Source organism: Triturus cristatus, chromosome 5_2 (assembly GCF_964204655.1).
Source record: "Triturus cristatus chromosome 5_2, aTriCri1.1, whole genome shotgun sequence".
In the NCBI taxonomy this organism is placed as follows: Eukaryota; Metazoa; Chordata; class Amphibia; order Caudata; family Salamandridae; genus Triturus; species Triturus cristatus.
The window spans coordinates 1060526072-1060548774 of record NC_140588.1 but is presented as its reverse complement, the minus strand read 5'-3'; the positions used below and the strand labels follow the sequence as shown (position 1 = coordinate 1060548774).

At 47.2% G+C, this 22703-nt stretch overlaps 1 protein-coding gene across 1 annotated transcript; it reads right to left on the bottom strand.

The window, feature by feature from the left end:
* Window positions 1-3328: 3328 nt before the first annotated feature.
* Window positions 3329-5686, bottom strand: LOC146829665 (zinc finger MYM-type protein 1-like). The gene has a single exon (XM_085606532.1). It carries the CDS (start codon window positions 5684-5686, stop codon window positions 3329-3331), a length of 2358 nt encoding a protein of 785 aa, XP_085462658.1.
* Window positions 5687-22703: the final 17017 nt, after the last annotated feature.

Genomic DNA, 22703 nt, shown 5'->3' with positions numbered 1-22703 from the left:
GAACTCCACCACAACCTCAGATGCTGGATCAACGACTGCGCCAACACCCTCGCCCCGCTGAAGAAACCCTCCTACAGAGACACCAGCAAGAGGGCCAGCTGGTTCACCCCAGAACTCCTAGCCTCCAAGCGAGCCTGCCGGAAACTAAAGAAGAAATGGCATAGTGAGCAGACTCTGAACAGCCACGCAGCCCACAAGGACGCCACCCACAACCACCATCACCTCATCAGGACTGCCAAGAGGACCTCCTTCAAAGACCGCCTCGACAACAACGCACACAATAGCAAGGAGCTCTTCAACATCGTGAAGGAACTTTCCAACCCCAGCTCCAACACCAACGGCATCCCGCCATCGTAAGCCCTGTGCGACTCCCTCTCGCTTTTTTCCACCGCAAGATAACAGACATCCATGACAGCTTCAACAACTAGACAGCCCCCAACAGACATCAACACAACAGACTCTCTGCACACCATCGACCACGACCCCATGATAGCCTGGGCCAACGTGAGCCTCGATGACACCATCAAGACCATGAGCACAATCCAATCCGACTCCCCGTCAGACCCTTTCCCGCACCACATCTTCAACAAAGCCAGCAGCTCCATCACACCCCATCTGCGCAACGTCATCAATCTCTCCCTCGAGACCGCAACCTTCCCAGAGAGCTGGAAACACGCCGAGATCAACGCCCTACTCAAAAACCCAAGACGGACCCAAGAGACCTCAAGAACTTCCGGCCCATCTCCCATCTCCCTGCTTCCGTTCCCGGCCAAGGTCATCGAGAAGATCGTCAACAGACAGCTAACCCGATACCTTGAAGAAAACAGAATCCTGGACCCTTCCCAGTCAGGGTTCCGCAGCAACCACACCACTGAGACTGCCCTCATCGCCGCCACCGATGACATCAGGACCCTGCTGGACAACAGTGAGACCGCGGCCCTCATCCTCCTGGACCTCTCCGCCGCCTTCGACACCGTCTGCCACCGCACACTACGCACACGCCTCCATGCCATAGGGATCCGAGACAAGGCTCTGGTATGGACCACCTCCTTCCTCTCCGGCAGAACCCAGAGCGTCCGCCTCCCCTCTTTCCAATCCGAAGCCTCCAAGATCATCTGCGGCGTACCCCAGGGCTCTGCCCTCAGCCCGACACTGTTCAACATCTACATGGCCCCGCTCGCACATGTCGCCCGACAGCACGACCTCAAATAATCTCCTACACCGACAACACCCAACTGATCCTCTCCCTCATGAAGGACCCCATCACCACCAAATCCAACCTTCACGAAGGAACGAAGGCCGTCGCCGACTGGATGAAGATCAGCCGACTGAAGCTGAACCCGGACAAGACGGAGGTCCTCATCTTCGGCTCCAACCCTTCAGCCTGGGACGACTCCTGGTGGCCGTCGGCACTGGGGGCAGCCCCGACACCCACCGACCATGCACTCAACCTGGGAATCATCCTCGACTCAACGCCCTCCGTGACCAAGCAAATCAACGCCATCTCCTCCTCCTTCTTCAACACCCTCCGCATACTCCGCAAGATCTACAGGTGGATCCCGACAGACACAAAAAGAACAGTCACCCAGGCCCTCGTCAGCAGCAGACTCGACTACGGAAACGCCCTCTACGCGGGAGCCCCGACCAAGCTCATCAAATGTCTGCAACGCATCCAAAATGCCTCTGCACGACTGATCCTCGACGTACCACGCCACAACCACATCACTCCCCACCTGAGGTGGATATATCTGAAATTAAATGAGCCACATTAATGCCAGTTCAGAAAGAGAGTAGTAATGTAACTATATAGATTACGGGACCCAGACATCTACATACTGATTTGCCTGGGGCCGGGTGTTTTATTTAAATATATTCCTCATATTGGGGTACACTAAACAAGGCAACTCCACCAGTATTCAGTGGTGGGGTATTTTCTCCCAAGGATGAATGCCAGTTAATTTCTCAAACGAAAAAGATATAGCGTAATTTAGCCCAGAGTAACTAGAATGTAAAAATGAACTACTTAAATCGCAAGAGGCATGAATGAGGTCTGCGTGTGCAGTGCCTCTCCACCCAAAATCCAGTGTGCTACGACAAAAAGGTCAGCTACTGGTGACCCAAGTTCGTATGTGTAGAATAAAGCAAACAAGGCACAAGTCACGATGGCTAGATAGACAGGTCGGCTAACTACTAATGGCAGCCACAAGCTGTGAAACCTGCCTGTAGACAGAGTATCAAAGGATACCACCCCCATGTGGACTCTGGTGCGAAAGACGACTCGGGTCAACAAGTAGATGCATACGATATTATAATGGTGCAGGGTTCGTTTGTACATACAAAAGCTCTTGCAGGTGAAGTCGTTAGCCAAGTCAGCCAGAAGTAGGGTTGCATGTGGACAGTTATGCTCCATTTTTTGGACAAAAGAGGGACTCCTCGCCACCACGGACCACTCACTCCAGCTGCGGCTTCAGTGGCAGTCACGCTCATGCGCACTTTTAATTGCGCTGCGCATGACAATGGTATACTCAATGTAACATTCAGCGTGCTAACTCACCAGTAGCCCGCCCCACCCTATCCCCCACCCTGAAGACGCGCAGACGCGGGGACTTCTTCTGTGCATCGCGGCCCGCACGCCATAATTAGTAAAGAGCCTGCCTCAGAGGCCCGCCCGGGGCCCGGCAGACCATTTAATTAATTAAGAGGCCGGGCGTGCGCCGCTGCCATGCGCACCATTTTATTAGTGAGGAGGCCCTGACTACGGAAGTTCTGGTAATTGCACACGTGCGACAAAGTGCTGCCACATTACCTCACTGCTCCTTGCTTTGTTTTTGCTCGCCAAAACTTTCTTTTTCGAAATGTAATTCTCAGACCCAAGAAATGGATGTCCTACAGGGAGAGGAGATACAAGTAAATGATGGTTTATTGCAGTGGCGTCACTAGGGTTGGTGTCACCCGGTGCGGGTAACTCATGGTGTCACCCCTTCACGACTTACCGCATGGACCTCCTCCGCTCCGAGTCCGCCAGTGGACACAGTTGGCAAATAACGGAACCATACAAAATCCTTAGTAACGTTTGTAAATGTAGGTCCTATATTTACAAAGGCCATAGAAGAAAAATTGAATTCAACAAGGTCGGAGGTAAAATACTGTAATAAGTTAAGAACTAAGAACTACATAGAAAATATGTTACTTTTTCAACATTAAACTTTAAATTTTACTGTTACAGGAGATAAGGTTGTAACCGTTCTGTATTGGGTTTGCACAATCAGCAACTGCCAGAATAGAATGCAACAGTACAAATTACAATGTCACATTAAATCTCGACTAATCAGAACTTTCCTTTCCTGGCCTTTAAAGCTGCAAACTTGTTAATTACTTCATCAAAATCAACATCTTTCGCCAAATCACTTTCAATTAATAATATTGCAAGATCAGAAAGCCTTGACTGTCCCATGGTAGATCGCGAATAGTTCTTTATAAACTTTAGCTTTGAAAAACTCCTCTCACATGAAGCTACAGACACACAGATTGTGAGAAATAATTGTAGGCTCAATGAGAGATATGGGAGAGATTCTAGGAAGTCCCATTCAACTATGAATTTTAAAATGTTAAATACTGACCAGTCTTTGGCTTCTTCGACTTCAATCTCTGCTGCCTTCAGGTGCCTTCTCAGCCTTGGTATTTCTAATAAAAGCTCTCCCTCGGATAACTCATCATAGAAATTGGACAATTTTGGAATGGACACCAGTAACTGTTCTTCAGTGGCAGATATCAAACTCTTGGCTTGAACAGCCTCAAACATGGCTGCTACTTCCTTGATGGCTCTTGATCTGATCTGGAGTTCAGAATGAAAACGATCAATACACTCAAGCAATGCCCTCTTGTTTTCTTCTTGCAGAGTTATTCCAGCATCTCTTGTCTTCTCACCCGTCATCCTCTTCTTGAACCTGGGTCTGCTCTCTACTGAAATTCCATATTGGTCTGCTTTTAAAAGCTCCTGTTCAATTGCCTGCTCCACTAGATGATTGCGCTGCTCGTCGTACAGAAATAGTGTTAGTGTCTCTAGCTTTGTCACCACCTTGTCAAGAGTTAAGCCCTTAGTCTGAAGGTACAGCTGTGTAAGATTAACTTCTTCAAGTACATCACACCAAAAGTAGAGGTAGCACAGAAACGTGAAATTGCAGACAGCAGGCAAAAGACCACGGGCTGTACCTCTTGTGTCTAAATTTTCATCTGGATCACATAGAGCTTCAATTGCCGCCACACATTCATCAAATTTTTCTTTCACTGCCTTTACTGCAGCATGATGAGCACTCCAGCGTGTTGTTGATAGTCTTTTCACTGAGACTCCAGTGTGCTCCATTAAAACATCCCATCGGTGAGTAGAAGCAGCAAAGAAGGAAAACATTGTCTTAAGAGTTCCAAAAAAAGTCACACATGAAGCATTTTCAGCAAAAGAGTGTTGGCCGCACAGGTTAAGCGAATGATCCACACATCCATTAAAAATAGCTTTCTTGTTCTTTCTTTTCAAAATGGCTTGTACACCCCCATGCATTCCAGCCATAGTGGCAGCATTATCGTAACCTTGAGCGCGGCACATCATAAAGTCGAGTCCATCACGTTCCAGATTTTGAAGAATATCAGAACTGAGGTCAACAGCTTTTTTCCCCTTTAAAGGGAAAAATCCCAGAAACACTTCTTTAACTTCAACTTTCCTATTTTGGATTTTCACATATCTGATCACTTCGGACATTTGGTCAGTGTGTGATGTGTCAGGTGTGCTATAGAACATGATCCCAAAATACCCGGCAGATTTTATATCCAAGACAAGCTTCTCCTTCACATGATTTGCTAGGACATGTATAAACTCATTCTGAGTTTTTGGTGCAAGATAAGATACTGATGCTTTGAGTTTACATGTGCTTCGCTTTAATCTCATTAGGTGCTCTTTCAGCACTGGGTCATATTTAGAAAGCATCTCAACCATTTCAAGAAAGTTTCTTTTATTCAAGGAAGATTCATCTTCCTTGTGGCCCCGGAATGCCAGATTCTGCTTGGCAAGTAATAATGTGATATCGAGCAACCTGTGCAAGATGTCTCTCCACTTTTTCTTCTCTATGTCCATCAAAGCAACACTTTCGGCGTCAATTGTTTTGTGCAGTCTAAGTCCTGCTGCCAATGTTTTCCATTTTTCAAGGCAATGTAAGTGCTCTTCGGATGTTTCATGATTTTGCACTTTCGGGCTCAGTTTCCACCACTTCTGAAACCCAGTCACAAATTTGGATGTCGTGTCTGTAGCATGATTAGCGGCAAAGAGTCGGCAGCAAAAACAATATAATTTCTCACTGACGAGTGAGTAAACCATCCATGACCGCAAGACTTTCTCGCCATTTGGCATCACCTTGTAAAACCACTCTTTTGATAGCTGGCGAACATCTCCTTTTGCTTTTGGATCTTGCCTTGTGGCAATTCCGAAACGGCCATCTTTGTTCTGGAAAGAAGCACTTCCTCTTTTGATGATTACAACCCGCAAATGATCTGGAACAGGCATTTTCCAAAAAGAAGCATCATCTAAAATATTCAAATTTTCCCCCTTAACCTCAGTCCTCATCTCATTTACAGTATCCTGCTTAGAGTCACTTTCAGAACTCTCTTCTGCTTCAAATTCATCCATTTGAATTTCCATTTCCTTTCCTTGTTTTTCTGCTTCATTTTCTTCTATTTCAACTCCTTCCTCTTCTGCAGTATGCATACTAGCATCAGGATCAGCGTTATCAATTGGTGGCCGAGGAACTGTGTCTTTTGATGAACCCATACCCTGGCCATCATCTGGTCTCTTGACATATTGAAGCATGGATCCACGTAGTGTTGACAGTGATTCATTTTTTACCGTTTTTTGCTTTTCTTTGCTGGCATCCACTTGGCCTCTTTGATGTATGTTTTCCATGTAGCATGATTGATATAATATATCCTTGAACTATTATTATCCAAAAAAACGCGACTTTAAAAACACCAACAACAGCAAAGCGTGTTTTTAAGCACGTGTAGTGGGCGTGGGCTGATGAAACGGCGGGTCCAGTCAAATGTAGGATGTCAGTGTCACCTCTAGTACAAGTGGTTTGTTACTGTACAAATAATTTGGGAGGTTTTCATCTTGGTCGTTTTGTCAGTCGCCCTGTGCCGCTGTTCATGTTTTTTGTTTTCATACTTGCCGTCTATTTTATCGATGGTAATAAGCCTGTAAAAGACAGAAGCCGGGATTGACTGTCACTCGCTGGCCAAACATGCTCATTATTGCATTTTCTTAATAAGCATGATTAACAAACATGTTAAATTATACAGTACAACGGTGTAATAATAAAGACAGGCACTGCAAATTAAAATATAGAATTCAGCAGAATGATTATTTCTGCTTTACTAACCACAGTTGGGAATCATGGCATTATTGTAAAGTGGCCCTGCTGCAAACCCTGTAGATTTTAGCAAAAATAAAATTCTGTCTTTAGGTGAAGCAAATCAAAAGTTAATAAAAACGTGTGAGAAGTGCTCCAGTGCTGTTTAAGGCCCTCCGTAGAGGTGGACTGGTCATCATTCAGTCATACCCTATTATGACACATCACGTAATAACGCACTGTTCGACATAAAAAAATTACAGAGAATGCCCATTGCACAGGAACAACGCGAATGACAGACCAAGCGGCTGTTTGAGGTGCTTGTGTTTTTTTTGTACTTTTTTTTGCGCAAAATGCATTCTCACATTCAAAGCGGACACAAGTGTGAATTTCTTGCTAAAATACAATGGGGTCATCACATCTTCATAGCCCCTTCTTACATTTATTCTTTAATTTCTTTTATGGTGCTACTCATCCCAAGTGGGGTGTCAGACCACACTACTTGACACACACAGGTATGATGCTGAGACAATGATTTATACATGTGTAAATCAATGTATAGGAAATGTTGCATAAGACAATAAGAGATACGAGGTGTTGTAGTCACATGTAGTCCGTACTGGTAGACTTTGTATGCTATGAATGCTGAGTGTGGAAAAAGACAAAATTCAGGTTTCACAACGTGACAAAGTGGTTGGGGTTGTGTATACTAATAAGACTGTATCACTACCCAAAGGAACAGTATTTAGTACCTTAGAATGAGAAAAGATTGAGGGGAAAAATAGCTTTCTAAACTCACGTCTTGCAGTTTGCGTGCAGTGGTTCATAACTCACTGTGTTCTATTCCAAGGATTGTAACTTAGGAACTGCCAGTTACCAAATGTTTCTCTATGACAAAACCCACTAACCTATCTACAAATAAATCCAAATCTGTGGTAGGCATGTTACACTTTGTGGTTTGCGGAGGCACCTTAACTGACTATGCTACTTTATGATGAGTGAAAACTGTCACTAGACAAGGCTCGGTAATCTCCCGGCTCCACACATCTCTCAGCTGGGTCGTTGGCATCCCTGAACTGCCTGCATGCCGCATTATGGGTCGTTGGCTGTGTTCCGCTTTTTAGCAGGACCAAGACTGATTTGTATAAGATTATTTTCTGTCTAGGATGGTACAGTGAATGAAAAATTATGGACTGGAATGTGACCCTGGGCGATTCCTTCCATCACTTTGTTGTTTTTGTTGATGTGAGCGCGCTAGTCTTCTTCGCATCAGGGTATAGCTAAGTTGTCTCTGAAACGTTAATGATTTTTCCATTGCAGTATTTGTCCAGTGATAGATTTTGCTTCACATGGTGCCTGGCAAACTTTGTCAATCATTGCGTCACACTGCTCTTTCGATCTTCACAATACTTGATTTTGCCAATGATTTGGAGGAGAAGTGGAAAAATCTTTGCAATGTCCATGTCATTTTCCTCAACAATTCTAGCAAAATATTAGCAAAGACCTTAAAGGAGACTCATCTTGAGAGCCAACGTAAAGTTTAAGAGCACCCCATGCCAATTTCCACAACATAGACGTCACAGTGAATAGAATGAGGCTGATGAGTGAGTCGCGATTAAAACATTCCGAGCCATTTCAGAAGTCTTTTTGCGTCATAGGCACATATCAGCAGGCATCTGTAACAGCTTTTCAAGCAATGTTGCAAAAGCTGTGACTTTCATGACATTTGGCGTCCCTGCAGTGCCCACTTGCAGCATTGTGGGTTGTTGGCATCCCTGCACTGCTTGCATGCAGCATTGTGGGTCGTTGGCGTCCCTGCTGTGCCTGCATGCAGCATTGTGGGTTGTTGGCATCCCTGCGGTGCCTGCTTGCAGCATTGTCAGTCGTTGGCGTTCCTGCAGTGCCGTTTCTTGGGAGCAGTGTGCTGCACTGTATGCTAGGTGAGAGTTCACGTGGGTTTGTCGGGATGCTGTGGTTCCCTCGACTGTGTCGCACAGGCCCCTTGGTAGGAGGGTGGTCTGCATTTGTCGGGTGTCATATGTTGGGCTGTTTGTGCCTGGGATCTCCTCCGGTTCACTGTGAGTGCTCCTCATCACATGGAGGCCTGTCCTATTGGCTATGTCAATGCTGTGGGGATTGGGGGCAATGCGCTTGGGGATTGGATCCGACTGGTGACTCTGTGGCCAAGTGTACTTTCACATGTAGAGAAGTGCCTCGTCGTGCATTCCGAATCCGATAAAGGCATTTGATTTTTTTTGCAGTTTTATATAGCGCGAACTCTGCCCCAAGGCGTCAGGCGGTACCCCACCCTCATGTGAAATGTAAGCAGTAAGAACATGGTTTAGAGTTACCAATACACCGATCAATCACTCGTTGCAGTACCCCACGATTGGCGCACTTCCCCACCATGGAAAACAATGTTGTTGAAAAAAAGACAAGAAAAGAAAAGTACCGCTTCACTGGCAAACTCTGTAAAGTAGCGCTAATATGTTTGGGTGTGATTAAAATCAATGTATTTTTCATAGTTACAACATTGCATCAGACAATCCATGAGTATATGAAAGAATGTGTATTTGGAATTAAAAATACATGTGCATTTCACTTAATTTGCTGTATTCCGTGCCAAAACACCAGAGATAGGTCCGTCCTGCTCCATATTCGGTACCTTTGTCCCCAGTAAATGTGACGCATTGTCAGCAGGCATGGCATGACCCTACAGTTATGGTAGGAGACATAGCATGACAAAGCTTCCTACAATTTTATTACAGAGTAGTCAAGGCATCACGTTCTGACTTAGGTTTTGGCATTCTCACTTCTCAAAAATTCCATGCGGCAATACAAAAGGGCATCACAACTTCTGAGACTGGGCCCAAGCCTGTCAGCAACTATTCGACAACCCACCTAGCAGGCCACAGGGAAGAAGCAAGAGAAGCAGCAAGACTAAACAATCACACATAGGGGACAGACACACCAGGAAGCCAAGGAAGCATGGAGAAAGCTCAAACATAGACCTTAGGAGACACACTGTAGTTTCCAAAAGTAGACCGAAGAAACACTAAGTGCCCCTAAGTGACATCCGTAAAGAATAAACGCCAGAAGAAGTAATAGCACTGCGTCAAAATGGAAAAAAGATCCCCAGTTTCCACCCAAGTAGACTACGATGTGAAACATGAGACAATTGAAGACACAAGGCATTGCTGGTGAGTGCAGCTATGATAAGAATGCGCCCATGCAGTCTACAGTATGACAAGAGAAGTGGACAAAGAGCACAGAACGCAGATTACGGAGCTGCAAAGCAGGCCCATGAAGGCACCTTTCTGCACAGTGGTGTATACACCCCTAATGCTCCAAATACACCACAAGCCAGTACAAGCCAAGGGAAGCAAGTGGTGAGCCGGAACCCTTGTTGAGAGTATAGGTCCTCAAAATCCTAAAGGGCAGCCTAACCACCAAACCAGAGTTCCTTTTCAAGAAAACCAGACAAAACTAAAATTGCAAGAAGGCGTTGGACTCGAACAGGAGCAGTGATGCCCAGCAGGAAACAACTGCCTACACAAACACGTCACCTAGAATTTAGGACAGAGACACAGTGGCTGGTGACAATGGTGAAAGTGAACGGTGCCAAAGGTAGCACTGGAAGAGGTGTCGCACACAACAAATGGAGCTGGCTTGCATCATCAAGCAAATGAGCAATTTTGCCCAAACATGAGCAAGAACATAGAGAGGAAAAGGGACTCCCCCAGTAACCCACAGTCCTATCAAAAAGTGCAAAAACAGCTTACATCGGAACGAAGCAGGATGAAGATAAGACGGTATGTTCAACTATTGGAGAGCTATAGGATCAGTGGTAGGGACAAAGTTCACAGTAAAAAACATGTTGTGCATGGTTGATATTGTGTAGCCTATGTGGAAAATACATGGTATCGTGTTTGAGGATCACAATTGTGGCCCAGCCATTTATAGCAAACATTTGTTTGCGCTTTAGTATAAAGTGAGGCAGAGAGTTTTAATGGAGAGAGGGTTGCATTTTCAGACATGTTCCAACATCTTGGCTGTTGTATTTGGTTGATAGGTGGATTTATCAGAGGAGTGCTCCAATCATGTGACAGCAAGCTTGCATGGCGTGTGGCGCAAAAGTGTAAGACTAATGGAGTCAGACTTGTGGATATGTACCATCATCCACTAACCTGAGCTGTTTCTTATCATCTATGTGGAAAGAGCAAGGCCTCCTTCTCAATTCACACTAGTCATAAATGTACTTTTCCTTGCCAGGACTAGAGACAGCTGGATAACAGTATTATATTTTGTGAGTATTGCCATAGTTTTAGGTGGATGAAGGTAGGGCCAATGATGCAAAGGGTCCAGTGAATGGTGCAGAGAGCTTGGAAAGATCCTAATGTGGGCATAAGCAGCCAGTGGAGAGCCTGCAGAAATTATCCGGGTCGAAATTTAGGAGTTGAAGTAGGAGTTGAAAGGCAGCTTCATTTTGGATTTACCACACAGTGTGTACACAAATTTCATTTTGTGGTTAATTGTTAATCTATGAAATAGTTCTCAACTGTGAGGGATGGGGTACAGTTTCTTTTATAAGCTGAAACGGGCCTATTGCGGTTATTGATGTAGCTAAGGTGGTGAGATCAAAGTTTATCTTGCGGTGACCACACAAGGTTTATTTGCTATTACAATGAAGTGGCCTCGCATGGTGTGAATCCAATCCACTCTGCGCATGAGCAGAGATCAGCTGAGGCAAGTTCGCCACTTTTATGTTCAAAAGGAAAGATCATCCAGTTTGAGGACAGTTTAGTTTGTTGAACCAGATGTTTGAGCGCACTAGCGCAGAAACACATTGAATCGCCCCCCACCCACCGCCCTGCACTGAATAGGAAATAGGCCACTCACCTGCTGAGTTGGTGGTGGCACTGGCAGACAGGGGAGGGGGTGTGGGGGGGGGGGGGGGCGGGGGACTACCTCTCGGTCGGCCGGCCCGCGGCCGTTAGCCTTGCTTGGAATTTATTTTCAATTTGGAAATGGAATAAAAATTTAATTATAGTGGCGCTGTGGGGCAGTGTGGCGACCACCTGAGACCTCTGAGTCCTCACCTCCTAGTCGTCCCTCGTGAGTCACGTGCACTTGGAGCCCAATGCGCATGCGGGGGGATTCACAACATCGCCGACTGCACCCGGGCCCCTCTATTGACGACGTGACGTCAGGCGCGCAGACGCGGCAGAGGAGGAGACAGTGCGCACTGCGCACAGGCGGCACCTCCTCCTGCTGAAAAGAAGGTAAACCATTTAGGTTAGGTTGCGCGCGTCGCGTCCACGGTCCTTGCGTTTCGGTTTCGGAATCTGGATGTTGTTTGTTTACTTTCAATAAAATTCTGCCCGGAGGGTGCAGTGCACCACAGACACACCGACCAGACCGGCCCTTTGGTGTCACCCCCCGTGAGGGTGTCACCCGGTGCGGTCCGCACCCCCCGCACCCCCTTAGTGACGCCACTGGTTTATTGAAGTCAGAGCAGATTTAAAAGTATTCCGCAGGTGCGTGCGGGGTTAGGTCAAGTGGGTGCAATGTAGCACGGCCCCCCGCAACGCGACCCGGGGGCTGAAGGGGCCTCCTGTGTTATGCCCTTGGCCGTACCCGCACCATTTAAGTAATAAAAAGGCTGTTCGCACACCATGGCTATGCGCACCATTTCTTTCCTCTGCTGAGTGAGGGGGTCCCTGGAGCGAGGGGGCCCCTGAAGCACGGGGCCCCCCCGCAACACGGGGGCTGCAGGCCTGTGTTACGCCCCTGTACTGAGGAGATCACAGAGCAGAGCCGGGAGGATCTATATACTGAGGAGATCACAGGGCATAATGTGAAGGATCTATATAGTGAGGAGCTCTCAGAGCAGAGCCTGAATAATCTATATAGTGAGGAGCTCACGGGGCAAAGTCTGAAGGATCTATATACTGAGAAGATCACAGAGTAGAGCCAGGAGGACAAGTGAGTACAGAATAAAAGAGAGTGCACCAAAGCAGATTACATGGGTAAAGGGAGGGTTAAAAGAAAAAAGAATGAGATAAGCACAGACACACTCATTTAGTTTGTGTTGTACACCTCCAAGCACACTCTGATTCATTGATTGCAAATCTAACTTCTTAAAATGCAAAATTACTGGTTCTGAAATAGACCCGCACAGTGGTGACCAGTCTCTTTCATGAGTGTGAGTCCACAAGGCTTCCTCACTGGGTGAGTGTCCCTGCCGTGGAGCACATTCTCAAGCACTAGCATGAGGTTTACGTATTGGATCACACATTCAGTAACTGAGTTTGAGTTGAACGGCTTGGAGAACAGTTTCATTCAGTACGTGTGAGTATCCTATCTTGTTCTCAGGCCTGTGGGGAGGCTCAGTCACTGAATGTGATTTTCGCTTCTTCGAGTACAGCGATACGCATTACCTCCACGTTCCTTGTCCTCATACCAGTCCAACATGTGAGGTAAATCCCACCTCAGAGACAGGAAAAAAACAGGAATGCTGAAGGAACCCAGCCCACCATCAGCTGAGTGCTTTAAAATGATAGCATTCCGCCTACACTTCCTGTTTTTATCCTGTCTAGGGACAAGAATGGGGTATGTTGAAGTTCAGGCAGGGCCTGAGTCTCCTGCAGCTTTCTCACAGAGTGTTCCTCCCCTTTAAGGTTTTGGGAGGGATGAGCCCTGGTGCATTGATTGGCAGAAGACAGAGAACATGATGTATCCAAGCTCAAATGAGATGCAGTCTTACCAGATTTGGGCACTTGATTTCACATATGGTACTGTCGACTTTGTTTGAGCAGCCTGCAAGGAGAGCCAATGCTTGCTGAAAGGAGAATGAGCATGCACTGAGGAAGTCCGTCTGCTCATGGACATCGAGTCTTCAGCGCATGAGCATTCTTTTGTATGAGGTCCAAACAACGTAACTAGCACCATATCAAGTATTTACCTCGAGGTGAATTTTCTGGGGCAATATTGTTGTGATTTTTTTAAACCTAAGCACTTTTCAAGAATTGAGTTGCAGTTTGGTGACCTCAATGGGGAAGGGTTCTAGCAAGGGGAGACACATGTCTCCATTGTCTTTAGCTTTCCTCTCCCATTCCCATTGTTCTCCCTCTCCTCCCCTCAAGGGATCCAGAGACGTGGTAGAGGATTTTAATGAGTAGAACACCTGGAGGCTAGTCCTGGATACTATTGCTGCTATGTAGAAGGAAAAGCATTCTGACAATAAAGACTTAGGGATGTACGGCAACTTATACTCCGAAGTCTGTCGTTCAAAGTATAGCAATGATTAGACTTCCCCTATTGATCAGAAGAAGAAACATAATTCTGAGGAGATGATGCTGCAATTGCTGTCACATTTTACACAGAATTTCAGGTTTTCCATATAGAATGGAAACTGTTTTGAAGCAGTTCAAGAAAGAGCCTAATTTGGGTTTACCCAGTTTATATTAAATGTGATTTTAAATTAACAGAAAGACCCAGAGAAGATCAATCTTCCAACATATCTGTAAAGTTCTATCCTTTGGAGGAAATCTCATCATAAGGCACCTGAATCTGGTAAGGTGGACCCTGTCATGGAAAGCTTGGTGGGAAAGTGCTCGATGGCAGAAGAACATATTTTGAAGGGCCCTGTTGGACAGGCCACATGAAGGGCTTGCTTCCTCCCCGCATGACAGGGCCCGAGCCCCGGCCCTCCAGGTGTTACCCAACAGAAGCAACCCGCACCCCGTCTCATACGGGACTCCTGCCCCCGGACATCTCTGTATCATGGGGCCGAACCACTACCGGTTCCCTCGCCCGGCCCGGCCGCCATCTTGGACACTGCACCACGAGGCCGCGTGGCCTCAGCTCGACCCTAACCCTGGGCCTGGCCAGGCCCCGACATCCCGGCACCACCATCCACCCAGGAGGTGAACGGACCACTTGGCAGGTCAATGGGAGAAAGAAGTGTCGATGGCTCTCCCACGCCAGGTGCCGATCGCCCCCCAGCTCCCCCGGGCGCTGGCTCCACCCCCCTGCTGGGTGTCTGGACTCCCTCATCCCGGACCTCCCGACCTCCAAGTGCGAGGGTCCGGACATCAAAGGGGCGCCAGACCTATAACTGGGGCAGCTCCAGAGCAGGAGGGCAGTTGTATCCTGGAGTCGAGAGACACCGTGAAGAACTCATCCTTGACGGACTACTGGCGCTGCCGTAGCCCTGCCTTGCGAACTATCGTCCTACCTGCTGGCGCTGCCGCAACCTTCTGCATCCTTCATCCTCGTCGGGACCTGCTGGCGCTGCCGCGGACCATTGTAACTACCACCTTCACCGGGACCTGCAGGCGCTGCCGCGGACCGTTGTAACTACCACCTTCACCGGTACCTGCTGGCGCCGCCGCGGACCGTCGCTACCTACGATCATCTCGGGACCTGCCGGCGCCGCCGCGGCCCGTCCATCTAGAACGCCGAGCTCGAGGATTGTGAGCTGTCCATCATATCATCGCATCTACCAGATTGGTGACAAGACTGTCCCGCTACCCCCTTTCCCAACCCAGAGACTAGAATCGAGGGGACCCCTGAGTCCTGACCTCCTTGTACCATTCTATTGTACCTAAAGATTGCTTATAAAGAACGTTAAACCTTATCTTTGTGTGGTGTATATCTGTGGGGGGGAAGTTACTCGTCTGTACGATCGCTGGAGACGGCTCTCCCCGGAGACCTCTCCCCTTGTCCTCGGCCGACCCTCCCGGTCCGTCTAACAGGCCCTGCTGAAAAAAGTTGGACTCTGCCCTTAAGAACAACTATTGTTTCGAGCAGGGGTTTATTGAGCATAAATTGAGCAGTTTCTTATATCAGACCTTAAATATCAGCTCAAAGCGGTTCGCAAGGGTCACAAATGTTCAGATTTGCTGTACAGTATGGAGAAGCAAGGAGAAATGTTATCTCATGTAAGCCTTTATATCAGCCTGTGGTATTTCAATTGCAGCTTGTCCAGACTTATACCTTAAAGTGTGGTACACGGACGCTGCCCAACGGTCCACAGCCCTGAAGATGCCGTTTGAGAAGATTTGTCCTTTTGGATCAGAGTTGGAAGACAATTTTAGTAGTATTTTCAAGGGAAGAAAACATTCATTTCATCTAGAAGACAAAATAACAAGGATGCTAGTACATAAAGACAGAGAAAATATTTTCTCCAACCATCCAGAAGGCAGCAGACAAGTGAGATTTCATCCAGCTTCCATGAAAAGGATTTCTTCAGGAAGTGTCAGAAGAGGCAGAAGTCGGATCTAGGCCTGAAGGAACAATGTTTCTCACTATGCCAGAAGCTTGGAGGAAAATGGCACAGGATTACGGGTCGGAGAAAGGATCCAATTCTTCCTGCCAGAATGGGTCAAGTATATTTCAGATGGCTGAGTATTCTCCGTATCTCTCAACCCTTGTTTCTTCGGTTATCATACGTACGCCTCATCCAAAGGACCCAGTAAAGACAGAAATGCTGGAGAAGGAGATTTTAAGAAGGTGAATGGATTTGTCAAGAGGATTCTATTCAAAGATAGAGACTTTCCAGAGGGTGATACCATTGGTGCCAAAACGTCACTTCATACTTACTCTGTCTTTAAGATTGAATGGAAAATGGAAACAGTCAAAGATGATGAACGTGGTAGAGTTATTGATGCTATAAAAAGGGAAATATGGGACTCTAGGAAAATTATGGTGCATGCTTAGGGATGAACTGGTGGTGGACAAAGGAATATTGTTATGAGGGACTAGAATGTACCTCCTGAATCACTTAGGACCACATTAGTATTCTTAGATCATGTGGGCATTGTAAACAGAAGGAAAGGCTACATGCAAGTTTTCTGGAGATCTGGTCTGGACACTAAGTTAGAAAGATCTGTGTGCAAGTGTGTGGAATGTAACAATAGTGACAAAGTGACTAAGTGACTAGTGACTAGTGACTAGTGACTAGTGACTAAGGTTTAGTCACTAGACATACAGCGAGCATCGCAGCCCTGAGGGAAACGGCCAACACTTTCCAGCCGTGAAGGGAACGGCCAACACTGCCCTCACTTGTCACCATCCTGCCGTGAGGGGAACGGCCAGGGCGGAACTGCAACTCCCAGCAACCCCGTATTGGCGCCTGCTGTGATGCTGCCTCCCATGCCGGAGGCGCGATAAGATCTCTGCTGGCCTCTTGCAGCGTGGGATGCTGGTAATAGCGAGCATCGCAGCCGTGAGGAGAATGGCCAACACTTTCCAGCCGTGAGGGGAATGGCCAACACTGTCCTCACTTGTCACCATCCTGCCGCGAGGGGAACGGCCATAGACAGTATGCTAGAAAGAGCAGTTAACATTGTCGCAACTGAGATCGAGCTAACTGAGAGGCGGTTGTCCTTGGGACTTGCAGTTCCACGGACCACCCCTTTGGCAGGGAATGAACAAGAGCATTGTATTAGCCCCCCCTGACGCCAAATGCATTCAACAGTACTACTAGGCACTCACCAAATCTGGGGGGTGGTTGCAACATAGAAAATAACCAGGGCAATCAGGATGATGAGGGCAATGGAGCCTTTGAGGATCACCAAGTATTGTTCTGCAACAAGGATACCGTACCAAATATGGATGTCTCCCCCAACCCAGTAATCACAGGGGCAAAAAGAAAAAGAAAACTGGCTAAACCAACCAGCTCTAAGAGGAAACAAACCCCTCATTCAAAATAACAACGCACAGCCCTGAGCTCATGGATCCCAGGCACGGAGCCCCCTGCGATCACAGCGATTGAAATTGCGGAGACTGCTGATGCTACTGTCGACTTAACTTTATTGGAACCATTAAATCATTCCACCTTTACTCAGACTGAGTCCACAGCAGCTCCTCCAACCCACCCTAGATCTGGTGACATTTCAATCGAGATAAAAGTGGAAACTGTATATGAGTGTATTAGAGACCTTGTGGACAAGAATTTCACTGCTACTTTGGAAACGCTTAGATCGTTTGGATTCATTGACAAATAAATTAAAAACACACATTAATATCTTTAAATCAACCACCAAACAAGGGGTGGTCTCTAATTTGCAATCCCCTAGCGCAGTGAATTTGAATCAACAACGGCAAACTCCGACACCTATGTCCAGGGGCGGGTGGTGACATTTGAAAGTGGCGGAGCGTAAAATGATTGCAAAAGAAGCAAACGAACGTGTGAGCAGTCGCGAGGGGGGGGTCATGCACGGGGGGTGGGGGGGTCGCACGGGAGAATAAGCAAACGAATGTGTGAGCAGTCACAAGGGGGGGTCACACGCGGGGGGTCGCACGGGAGAATACTATTAAAATTAAAAGGAAAACTTACCTGACCGCCTCTGCTCCTGGTCCGCGTTGGCGCCTCTGCCCTCTTCAAACTGGATGGAACAGCACATCACGTCAGCACTGCAGTGGCAACCCCTCAGCCAATCCTGGCGCTGCTGCAGCACCAGGATTGGCTGAGGGCACAGCCTACTCCTCGCCCGCCGCCTGCCCATTAGGAGACCGAGGGGCTCCTAATGGGCATGCGCAAATCCGTGAAAACACAAGTGCGCATGACTGGGCACGGGCTAAAAATTAGCTCACCATGCCCACTGATGCGCACTTGTGCTGCAGTGCTGCCTGGTCTGACAATGCATGTCAGTCAACATGACGCCGGACCGCCCACGGTCCGACGTCATGCTAACTGACATGCATTGTCAGTTCTCCCCACCCTCGGCGTCTCTGAACTTGAGTAAACTAAGTTCAGAGACACCGAGGGAGCTGCGGGCACGGGCGGGTGCATGGCATCAATCATTACCTGTTCCATCTCATCTTGTTAACGGGCCGTCTATTTCGCCATCATCATCATGGACGGTGCTGTTGTGTCACAGTCATACGCATTGCGCAGATTGAGTGAGTCCCCTTCCTGTATTGAATTAAAAGCAATGTATCACCAAGATGCAGGAGAAGTACACATTTCTTGTTTGCAAGAAGGGGAAAATTGAATTCACCTTGAGTTAAGTTTAGTGTGTTCTGTAAAGTTGATTAGTGGCAGTGCACAATTACATAAATTCATGCGCAACAAACACAACAAAATCTACATCATTCAGTCTGCGACTCTGCGGCCAATGCATGGCATCAATCATTACCTGTTCCATCTCATCTTGTTAACGGGCCGTCTATTTCGCCATCATCATCATGGACGGTGCTGTTGTCTCACAGTCATACGCATTGCGCAGATTGAGTGAGTCCCCTTCCTGTATTGAATTAAAAGCAATGCATCACCAAGCTGCAGGAGAAGTAGAAATTTCGTATTTGCAAGAAGGGGAAAAATAGTGTGTTCTGTAGGAAGTTGATTAGTGGCAGTGCACAATTACATAAATTCATGCACAACAAACACAACAAAATCTAAATCAATCAGTCTGCGACTCTGCGTCCAATGCATGGCATCAATCATTACCTATTCCATCTTATTTTCAGTTAATGGCCAGTCTCTCTCGGCTCTGAAAGGAGGATAGCTATAGTAGTCATCTGATTCATGGTCCACTTGTTTTGGAAGGATGAGGAAAGTTTGAATTTGTTGTTACCATCATCCAATCATCATTCATGAGGGAAATGGAATTGAGCAGGAGATTCAGTATGATCGAGCGGAGGAGCTAGATTCGGAGGACTGTACTGTCAAATGGCAGACACCTGAAACTTTTATATTAAATTAGAAGAGTAGAAGACGGTGATAATGGATTTATTGCGATTCACAAGTTTATAACCGGAACGACAGACACATAAACAAAGGGGGAAAAAAGGGAGGAAGACAGTAAGTGCGAGCCTAATTGTCAGGGAAGTATAGCTCGTCCTCAAACTCTGGGGGTTCTTCCAGTAGTAGATAATCATCTGACACAATACTTCCGTCACCTGAGCCGCTGTCCTCATCTTCCTCTGGTGATTCATGTATTGTGTAATTCGGTGGTATGAAGTGCTGATTCATTTTGATCATTGTTAACCTCTCCACGTTTTTTGGAGATAGACTGGTCCTTCTCAATGTTACAATGGAACCAGCAGCACTGGAAACACGTTCGGAAGAGACACTTGCGACAGGGCAAGCCAGATAGCTTATCGCCAGCCTGCTGAGCTGTGGCCATTCAGACCTTTTCCTATACCAATACTGCAATGGGTTTTGATCAACGTACACCTCTGTTGGGTCGTCCAGATAGGCCTTGACCATCCGCTCAATGTTCAGGGTTGCTGATGGTAAGCTTTTGTGCTGTTTTTTCTGTGCATCAGCACTGTGCTTACAATAGCCCATCTTTACATACCAATCCTGTAATGATAATGATTGTACTCGGCCTAATGATCCAGTTTTTGTTTCTGTAGTCGATAGTGATGGTGAGTGTTGTGATTGTGAGCCAACCACACTGCCCTCAGCCGACGAAGTTGCACTTGATTCTGCATGGCCTGCTTCAGTATCAGTACTTGTTGTGGGTTGATGTGGCGGGCTTTTAATTAGCAGCCCTTCGTTTTCAAACTTAATGGCTGCTTCAGCAATACAACTTTTGTAGCGGGCAACATCATTGTCGGAAAAAGCAAGGAATGTCTTCACTAGTCCTAATTTTGCACGTGGATCCAGAATTGTGGCACAAATGTAATGTTCTTGTGACAAAATTTTATTTTGTATCCTTACATTTTCAGTTAAGCGCCTGGATAAGCTCTCCACCAAGTCATGGGCTTGCCTTCTGTCCTCTACACCTTTGTAGGATTCAGACACATTATTCAGCTCATGCTCTAGCATTTGCAACAATGGGATAGCTTGGCCCATTGTACAGTCCTCCTTGCTGACTTCACGTGTGAAGACCTCAAAAGGAGACAGCATCTCAGTCAGGCATTTAATTAGGGTCCATTGCTCCCTCTGAAGGGTTATGCCTTTAACACTAGCATCACTGCTTCTGTACCAGACATATTCATGGAGGGACCTGTGCTGCTCGTACAGACGATCAAGCATGTAATACGTTGAGTTCCAATGTGTTGCCACCTCCTGGATGAGTGCCTTGACTGGCATCCTAAATTCACGTTGGATGATCCTCAGCTGCTTCCGAGCTTTAAAAGAATGGCTGAAATGAGTGCATATTCTTCGGCAGATGGGCAGTAAATTGCTGACTATGGGTTCTTTTTTCAGAAAGTCTTGCACTATAATGTTTATGCAGTGTGCCAAACACGGAACCCTGAAATAGGAACCAAGTTCCATGGCCTTAAGTACATTACTGCCATTGTCTGTGGCAACAAAACCAATACCAAGCGCTCTGGGCCGCAGCCATTCCAAAACCTTGGCGCGAAACTCTTCTAAAATGTTTTCAGCCGTATGAGATTTCTCCATGGCGAACATGGCTACAGTTGCATGTTTCCGAGTACCTTCAAAAATCGCAGCTGTGTCAACAACACCTCCTGCAGATAGTTTATCTCTAACCCCCACAAAAGAGATCCAGTGTGCAGTGATGCACATGTAATCTGTGGCTTGGCAACTGCTCCACATGTCTGTTGTCAGGTGGATATTGTGCACAGCACTCTGCTGCAAACCGTGACCAACCAATTCCAGCACATCATGATGTAGTGCCGGAACAGCAATTCTTGCGAAATAGGACCGGCTGGGAACTTTCCATTTCGGGCAGATGGCAGACACAAATTCAAGGAAACCCACCCCTTCCACAAATGAAAAAGGAAGAAGGTCCAGCGCTAACATTTTAGCCAGCTTCGCATTGTACAATCGTGCCATTGGGTGGTTCCGTTGGAACTGCCCCTCCAACCTAAACATGCTCTCAATGGTAGGCTGGCTTACTTTCCTTAGTGGTGCTGTTTTCATTAACCCACTAAGGCTCAACGACACAGATTGTCTCATTGAGGTACTCGCCGGTCGCCTTGGTGTCTCACCCAGACTCTGAGTATGGCTCTTACTGCGGTGCCACTCTGATGTTACTGAGGAGGATGTGGGCGTTACCACTGCAGTGACTGCACTACTGGAGACAGGGCTAGAAATACCTCCCTGTTCTTCACCTGCAACCACAATAATATCGCTCCCTGATTCATGACCAACTTCAATGGGTTTAGTTTTTCTACTTTCTTTTAACGTAAGTAGGTGATCCTCCCACATGATAGTGTGGTGTATTTTTAGATGACTTGCTTGTCCTCCGGTACCATACTTTGTACCAAGCTTAACACGCCGAACACCTTGCCGACAAATTGAGCATATAGCAACGTTCTCCTCCTTGACGCTAACAGAAAAGAAGTCCCAAACTGGGGAGGAGAACTTTCTGGCACTGCTGGATGTGCCACTTTCAACACCAGATGAACTTGAGGACGTGCTTGAAAATATGTGACCCTGTCCACCTACACTGTGACTTTTACTACCACTACCTACTGAGATGGTTGAGCTGGATGTAGGTCCCTGACGGGCCTTGGAAAATATGGCAGCTGGAGGTAGTGGTGGTGTAACCTGTGTTGGTGAGATCCGTGCTACATCCCGCTCACTAGCAGCCTTTCTGGATAGGGTGAGAATGTCGGTCTCCAATCCCTTTGGGGCGGGAGTAATGTGCGTGATGACTGGCTCGTCTTCATCAACATCATCACCCCCCTCTTCTACATCTACCTCCATAACTCTAAGTTTTTCTGGGACCTTTCTTTTCAGAAGCATTGTCTTGTGGCGTATATCACTCTCAGACCGAGCTGGTGGGACCCAAGTGTCATCACGATCATCAGAAGCGGGGCTTGAAGAAGAAGATGATGGACTAAGCCTCCTTTTCCTTGCTGGTGGTCTGGAAGACAATAGATCTTCTGAAACAGTGGTTTGACTTTGCTCCACTTTGTCTGCAGGAAGCTCAATTTCCTGAAATGCCCCTACGTCAGGAGCTACAACTACTATGGTGGGCTGTTGCGGCGGCTGCTGCTGTTCTTGTTGCGGCGGCTGCTGCTGTCCTTGTTGCGGCGGCTGCTGCTGTTCTTGTTGCGGCGGCTGCTGCTGTTCTTGTTGCGGCGGCTTGACACTGATCTGCTGAGTTTGCGCCTGCGTTGAACTTGATTGTGTACTACTTTGCGGTAATGACATTTCTTCAACATCGCTGCTCGTTAGTAGACTGGCTACCTCTGCGACACTAAAGCCCTTGGGCCTAGGTTGGTGGGGTTGGACCGCTGTGCTGCTCCCAGCTTGGTTCCCGGACAACGCTTTGGTGCCAAAAAAAACATTGGCCGGCACACCACCAGTCGTGGTTAATGGCACTTCCTTTTTCTGTTCCTTCTTCTCACCGGCAACTTTCTTGGTACTGGACCTGG

What these genes read in the sequence shown, in the direction of transcription:
- LOC146829665 (XM_085606532.1), bottom strand. Translation starts at nt 5,686, where the DNA reads ATGGAAATTCAAATGGATGAATTTGAAGCAGAAGAGAGTTCTGAAAGT.